General features: G+C 40.6%; 1 protein-coding gene across 1 annotated transcript in view; it reads right to left on the reverse strand.

Annotated features, from left to right (window-relative positions):
- The window catches only part of SCFD1 (sec1 family domain containing 1), a 43,642-nt gene extending 35,603 nt beyond the window's left edge, over positions 1–8,039 (reverse strand). The window contains exons 1-6 of the mRNA XM_035327737.1: positions 7,880–8,039; positions 5,104–5,174; positions 4,266–4,354; positions 3,277–3,367; positions 2,606–2,728; positions 1,348–1,435 (exon numbers count right to left, since the gene is read on the reverse strand). Coding sequence (XP_035183628.1) covers positions 1,348–1,435; positions 2,606–2,728; positions 3,277–3,367; positions 4,266–4,354; positions 5,104–5,174; positions 7,880–7,910 — 493 coding nt within the window. The 5' untranslated portion in view covers positions 7,911–8,039. The remainder of the gene's footprint in view (positions 1–1,347; positions 1,436–2,605; positions 2,729–3,276; positions 3,368–4,265; positions 4,355–5,103; positions 5,175–7,879) is intronic.
- Between the last annotated feature and the right edge of the window lie 77 nt (positions 8,040–8,116).

Here is an 8,116-nt window from a genome sequence, read left to right on the forward strand (position 1 = left end):
TTCCCCCCTAGTTTTTGTCCTCTGAGAACTTGAGAAAGATGGGCTATATTAGCAGTTTTTAATCAGCAGCTATACCCAAGAAGTCAAACATCCTACTAGGCTACTAGGATGACATCAGGAACAGAAGCACTTCCCCTAAGTAACTTTCTCCATTCTACATTAAAGTTTCTGAAATATCAGCACCAATAAATGCAGATTGTTCCCAATATCCTCAAAGCTTTGACAGTAACTGTGGTTATCATTCTGCAGTTACCTTCAACTAATGGTCTCCCAGTTTACAGGGAGGAAATAATTCAATTTTTTTACTGCCCAGCCTTCCTTAATTTTAAAATAAAAACACCTCCTTATTGTTATGTTTGAGGCACTCATTTATGACGTTCCAGTTATCTGCAATCTGTCAGTACCTTCCAGTTTTGCACAACATGTGCAAATTTTTGGAAATAAAACTTTGCTGAAACATTAATAATGTTTCTGTGATTTAAGTTCTGTTACATTTTGAATATATTTCTCTCTCTCCACCATACAAGTCCAATGGAAATTTTCTATTGCAGAAAAGTAAGGTTAAGGCAAGGTTCCTGCATTTTCTTGTCGTTTTACAAAATCAATAGAAATTTAGTTAAAAAGCCTTCAAATAGCATCACGCAGGATGCCAGGTATATCTAATTCCTACCAATATTAGCCATTTACTCTTCCTTCTACACAGCTATAGAAAAACAGAACCAGAGGAAGTCTGATGGATTAACTACTCTGTCCTCTTGCACAAAGATGAGTGAAACTTACATTATTTCTTTATCCTAAGGCCTCCCAATAATGAAAATGTCATATTTGGATGCATTTTTTCATGTCTTTTCTAAGAAAAGTGGGTATTGACTAGTGACTGTCTAGACAATATACAGAACTCGATCAATTAATCTTTCTTTGTGTTTTCCAGCCCATTCACACAAAACCAAAATAATTACTTAAGAACTATGTAAAGGATCATGACTAAATAGAGGTGCCTAAACACAACAGCAACCCACAACATCCATCTATACACGTTCATAATATTTTCCTGTATTATCCTGTGCATAAGAACTCCTAGTATCTATATCTATGCTGCAGTTTCACTCTCCTAAATTTGTTATTTAAGATAAAGTATTTTTTTCAATATTAAACAGCTGTGTAGTAAAGATGCTGAAATTAAGGTCTAAGAACTGACTCCTTCATGACTTTAAATGATACGTCTAACAGATCATCTCTGAAGTCTGAGCAGAAGAAAATCATTGCCAGATGTTAGCTGTAACTTCAAAATTAAGTTTCAACTTTACACATCTCATTAGAATTTTTACATGAACACATTTTACTTACCACGATATGAAACAAGCTCTTTGTTTTGGTTACACAATACAAACATATCATCTTCTAAAGTAATAAAATTGAGATACTGATCAAACACCTAGAAATCAAGGAAAAATGGTCAGGACAGTTCAGAGTAAGGCACAAAAATACCTATTTGTGATTTATTGCTACATGTTTTTGCATTTGAATGTTACAGAACTACATATGAAAAGAAACCAATGTAAGATATAATGCATAAGTTCTAAAAGCCTGTGTCAGGACCTGGTGATAACACAGGATATGAGAGCACTTGAGGAGTGCTAGAAGAAAGCAGTCCAAGTTCAAGTATTTCTTTGGGCAAATTGTTAGTAGCAAACCATCACTGGGGAAAAAAAAAATATTGGATGATGTTAAAATATTTTTATTTTCTTTATGAAGAACTAGAATATAAATAGCACTGTGCTGGAGAGATCAAAGAGGGCAACAGCTACACATTAAGAGATTATAGCTCAGAAATTCTATTTTTTCTTTAAAATACTTGCACATTCAAAAAAAATAAACCGTTCTACAGCATAAACTGAGAATAGCGGGAAAACAGCTTTACAAAAGTCAGTGCACAGTGCTACAACAATTTACCCCTGCTGAAGACCTAAAGCTTAAACAAAACTAGTAGTTTTCATTTCGTTTCACAACAGTTTCTTTCATGCCAGCAGTACTCCGTAGGAGTAGTGAGAACAGGTGCATGCAGTTAAGTATATATGAAAATCATTAGTTTATAACATGCAGATTTTGGTACAGGCATTCAACAAGAGAATACATGTCTTTAAATTATAAAGGTATAGGAATGTACTGAGTAACAGTGTGCATGTATGGAACATCCACCCCTGTAGTACTCTGTGTATTTATAATAACAACTGCATTCATTCTGCACTTTTCGTGTCGCTAGTATCTAAAATCCCCACTCCATGCCATGCACGGGATGCACTCAATGAGTTAATGAAATCAGGAATTCTCTGAAGCCACCGTACTTCTGCTCTTATGATTCAGTACAGGACCTGCAGCACTTGGACTTTTGACTAAGATGAAGTATAATACCAAGCTGGATTAATGAGATGACCGTAGATACCTTTTCTCCCCCCAGTAAATCCATGGCCATCACTAAACCTAGTTGAAAATTTGTTCACAGTTCAGTCAGAAAAACTGCATGGCACAGATGTGGTCATGTAAGACTGCACTGATACCTCCAATGGTAATACCTATACCATTAGAGACTGGAGTATTTTCTTACCTTAGCCACTTGAGTTACAGCATTAGCACCTATGGCAGCATTGGCAATATCTTCCAGTTTACTTCTTGAAATGGCAGAAATAAAGTTTAAATAATAAGATTCATAAAGCTGGTTTCGAAGATCCTAAAAGAAAGCAAAGCCACAACGTTTTTTCCTGATTAAGAACTAATACAGGCCTTAATTATTAAAAAAATACACATTTACTATGTGATGATCTAATTATCTTTAGTCAAATGAAATTTTTTGAAGTACTTGGCTATCTGTTCATACAGATTGCATAGTCCAGCCACCCTACTCAAAGTAGGGTCAAAGCAATGAGGTGGTTCAGGATTGCGTCCAGTCATTTTGAATATTTCTAATGATGGAGACTTCACAACCCTCTGGGCAGTCTGTTCCAGTGTTTGACCATCCTCATTACAAAAGCTTTTTTTAAAAAAAAAAAAAAAAAAAAAAAAAAAAAAAAAAAACAACAACAAAAAAACGCGATTAAATGGAACTGTCTGGGCAGTATTTTTATGACAACGATGTGCTAATATCCATAAAATGTAAGCAGAAGTGTTGAGACACACAAAGAACCAGATACAGAACAGTCGCACTTCCATCAGTGCACATTTTTTTCCACAGAGAGCCTGTTGCATCCACCTGCTTTAAACATTTAGAATGCAAGTTACCTGGCACATTCTGTCGATATTTTCCTCTGTCGGCATTACAAAGTAAATAGCTGGAACATCTGGAATAGGATCCCGATCTGAATGCAAAAGCCTGAAAAGAAGAAAAATACATCTCTAGTGTGCTCTAGTTCTGGTTTATATAAAGTTATAAATTTTAAAGAAGTTATTTTTATATAAAGACTTAATCTAATTTCTCAGAATATATCCTTATTTTTAGTCAGATTTCAGAAAGGAAAAGAACAGGAAAAAATAGGAAAATCACACTTCCATAATTTTTGGTAGCTCAAAATGTTAATAGAATTCTCTGAAGTTTATTCAAGGTTTGAGAAAAGGATTCACAATATATTATTCCATTCAGGGGAAGGTAAAAAAAAAAAAAACTGCATCACAACATTCATACATCAATTATTACTTGACATGGTAACACCTGTGTAACTCATACTATTACACTTGCCTTTCCTGCTAACTAAAACACAGAAAGGCAAGGTGCTTGTGTGTTTCTCTAACATTTCTGCTGCTAAGTCAACACCTTCAACTGTCCTTTGATTTCTAGCCTTCACTTAGCAGAAGTTAATAAACTTTTGAAAAAAAATAAACTCATCTTCAAATTTCCTCCATGACTTTTACCACAGCTAAACAACACCAATGAACTAACTAAACGTAATATGGAGAAACATCTCTTAAAATAATACTTTAAATTTCTTAGCATAGATGAGACAAAGTCTACGTGTAAAAAGACAAGCAGAGATCATGCACAGTCCCATGTACCAAAAATATTTTAAAATATGAGAGGGATCTGTACAGACATCCTCAAAAATCCTTACTGGGCTTTTTTTTTTGAACAGGGGCCTCATCTACGTAATACAAAATCCTGCTAACAGTGGATAATATTTACGTTAATAGTTATTCATTGAGTATTTCCAGTGTTCTGTTCATGATTTCAGGGTAATATTTCATAAAATTACTAAAAAAATAAAATAAATACTTACAGATGCAAAGTGATCCCCATATCTCTCAGCTCTTTCACTGACAGCAGAGGTGAGATTATATCTTGGCCAAATCTGTCATAGATGAGAACCTGAAATAGATACACAACTTTTTATGAAGAGGTAAACAGCAGATACAAGAATTCAGGCTTAAGGAACTACTGTCCTAACCTTAGAAGTGCTAATTTACCGATTTATAATCATTAATTTATCATGGACTTCCATTTGTGCTTACAAAGATCAAAAAAAAAAAAAAAGAACAAAGAAACTCAATAATAAACTGGCCAAAATTCATCATTTCCTTCTGAAAAATGTCAATCAAACAGCAATCTGCTCTCAGAAATTTGTTATTGTGAATACAGAATTTCTCTGATTACATATGGGTGGAAAAAATGGGAGAAGCACAGGGAAAAAAATGAACTAAAGAAAAGAGACAAATTTTTCATGTGACAACTGTACTTTTTAAAGGTAATGAGAGTAACCTAAGCTTAGCTTGTCCTAAGCTTAATGCTACCAATAGTTCTTCATTTTCCATGGACTTCTTTCTGACTTTGTGAGTTTACTTGTAACGTATTGTGTATGTTTCTGCCAACATGTGAGACGTAAGTATATTTCAAAAATTTCCTCAGTTGCTCATTAATGTATTGCCCAAAGAATGAATGAGCCATTGGGCATTTAATTAGCCAATATATGAAATATGTATTTTTCTCAACAACTCTGATATTTAATTCTGTATTCTTAACACAAAGGAAAAATATTCTGTATAAATTAAAGACATAGAGAATATACTTTAGTATATGCTGTAAAAAAAATCCCCTATTCCAGTTCAAATAGTCCTTACCTTCCATACTGGCTCTCCTGTGCTGTTTTTAACAGGAGGAACATTGAAGTTCAGCATACGTTTCAAAGCCACTGGAAAATAAAGTAGAATAATGCTTAACTCTCTTTACATTTCAAGATACATTTCATTTACATTAAACACATTAGCAGATTTTTATAACATGTTTAATTTGAGAGGAAAAACATAAAATATAAGTGCAGCAAGTCGTATTTACATTGTTTTTATGCACATTTTGACAGACACGTAACGTATTAACTAGAATTTATGGGCTCCAGTAGACACTGCAAAAGGAAAAGAAGCAAGTCCCAAAGCATGAAGAAAGAATCTCTTTAATTATATGGGCTATATTCTATCACATTTTGCTTTAAAAATAGTTTCAGTATCTTTCTGATTAACTTCTAACTCTTAAGCAAAATGAAGCTTGTGAGAGTATGCAGGGCAGTTCCCCGAGTTTTACAGTATCACAGGACAGCTCAGGCTGGACAGGACCCCAGAAGATCTTCAGTCCAACCTCCTCCTCTAGCAGGTTCTGTGTGAGGCCACCTCAGGCTGCTCAGGGCGTCATCCAATCATTTCTTGAAACCTCCAAGCATGGAGGTGCCATAACCACTCTATGCAACCTGTGGCAGCGTTTGACTCGTGGGAAAGTTTCCTTATATCCAGTTTGGACACCTCTCATTTCAATTCATGCCCGCTGTCACTCACCTTCCTGCCATGCCTCACTCCAAGGAGCCTGGCTCCCTCTTCTCAGCACCCTCACAAGGCACTAGGAGGCTGCCCTAGGCTCCCTGCTGAAGCCGCCTTTTCTGCAGGCAGAAAAAGCCCCTGTCCCACAGCCTCTCCTCACAAGGTAAATGCTCCAGCTCCTGCCCATATTGGTAGTCCTTTGCTGAACACCTCTCCTGTACTGGTGAGCAACAGATTACTGGTGAGACACGGTATCCAGACGAAGCCTCCAGGGGCTGAGTAGGGGGGGGCTAACCATTCCCCTTGATCTGGCTGCCCTCCTGTGAATAGAAGCACCCTACCCCACGGTGCTGCTGTGCAGGGCACGCTGCGGGCTCACGGTCAGCTCCTGTCCATTGAGTTGGCTAGCACGAGTGCTGGGTCTCCCTGGAATCAAGCCTTCCATGTTGCTTAATACTTGCTTTTCTAAACCATTGAGCAATCCCAGAAGCTGCTTACAGACTGATCTTGAAACCTTCACTCCCTCGCTGCCAGGGACATCTCCCCTATCTGAGCTGTATGAGCAATTCTGCATAAAGTTAGTTATGCATTTTGGCACAACTGGATTTGAAGCGACTTCCCTGTAGAATTTGCCATTTAAATTAAAACTTGGCATCAGCTCTCTACAAAAGAGGACAACAATCAGACTACTGACGTGCCACAACAATCACCACAAACATTCAGCAATTCTCTAGGTTTATTTCCTGTATTTAGCATTTAATTTATGTTCAGGCCAACTACTCTGGGTCAAGGATCAGGTTTTTACCGTGATGTACTATAACACACTCCAACAGGTTACAGATCAGGACCCAAGCACAACAGATGGCGCACTCACAAGGTAGTACAAGCACCAAATGATGGAAGTCTCTTCATCTGGGTGAACACCTTTTAGTTCTTCTATCTACCTCCTTGCGTGTAACCTCCCCAGTGGAAGACAACGTGGGTATAAACACTGACTGAAATAATCAAGTAACAAGGTGAGGCATGAAAGAAAAGAGTACAGGTGCATAGGATAAAGGGTCAAAGACAACGGGCTTTATGAGAAAGGTATATAAAAGAAGGAAAGTATTGTAAAGGAACATCAAATAGCACCATCAATGGCAAATGGTCACAGGAATTAGATTAGACAAAGTATAATCACAGTACAGAAAAGATGGAAAAACACAGCATGCACTTAAGGTCAGAGACACAGGTTGGAGCTTTTAGACATTTGATTTCAGATATTCCACGTTAAATAAATGCACCCAGCATCCTCTATGCCCCAGGACAGGTTAGTTGTCAAGAAGATAACAAGACCATAGCTCAAACTACTGTCAAAAACTTCTGCAAGCACGGGAGGTAAACACAAATACCGAGCTGACGTGTTTCGTTTTAGAAATACGTTCAAGCAGATGGCTCAGTGCTCCACAACGCAGCACTGAGAGAGAGATGAAAGAGTCGATTATAAACTCACCGTAACGTGCCAGGAGGGGCAGAGTAACCAACCCTTTCACCCACAGCAAACCTCCTGTGCAACTAACTGGAGCTGTTACTCTCGTACTCTCAACTTGCTGGGGCTCAATGCGCGCTCCAAGGCCCCCATACGAGCAGGACCACAGCAGCTGAAGTTTTATGTTTGCAGTTTCAGGGGCCGCTTCCCGTGGATCTCTGTCCCAGCCAGACAGGCAGCCGCCACACGGGTGGCACGACCCCGCTGCCCGGCCGCAGTTCCCCCCGCGCCCAGCCAGCCCCTCCCCGGGGCACTACCACACCGCGCCGACACCTGCGGCTGCGGCCGCGTCCCGGGGCCCCGGGCTTCCCGCCGGCCTGCCGCTGCATCCGGCCGGGCGCCCGGCCCCCCGTGCCCCGCTCCTCCGAGGGGGCGAGGAGAGAAGAGGCCCACGGCAGAGCCCGGTCTACGGCGCCTCCATCCCTCCCCGGGGACCCGCCAGGGAAAGGGGGACGCCGCCGGAGGAGCCCTGGCTGCGGCATGAGGCCGCCCCTGCTCCCCTCCCCGCCCTGGGCAGGCGCCGAGCCCCAGAGTCGCAGGGAGCCGCAGGGAGCCGCTCACCTGTCTGCTTCTCCCGGATACCGGCCGCCATTTTCCTCCCCGCCAGCCGGGCGCCGCGCCCCGCCCAGGGCCGCGCACGCAGCAGCCGAGCGACGTGGCGGGGGCGCCAGGCGGGGCCAGGCCGCAGCGGGCCTGTGCGGAGGGCGGGCGGCGGTACCTCAGGGCTCCGGGGCCTGCCTTCTTCACCCCACCTGCAGCCTAGGCTTTAAGAGCAAGAGGCTGCAGGTGTTTTGACTT

Source organism: Oxyura jamaicensis, chromosome 5 (assembly GCF_011077185.1).
Source record: "Oxyura jamaicensis isolate SHBP4307 breed ruddy duck chromosome 5, BPBGC_Ojam_1.0, whole genome shotgun sequence".
In the NCBI taxonomy this organism is placed as follows: Eukaryota; Metazoa; Chordata; class Aves; order Anseriformes; family Anatidae; genus Oxyura; species Oxyura jamaicensis.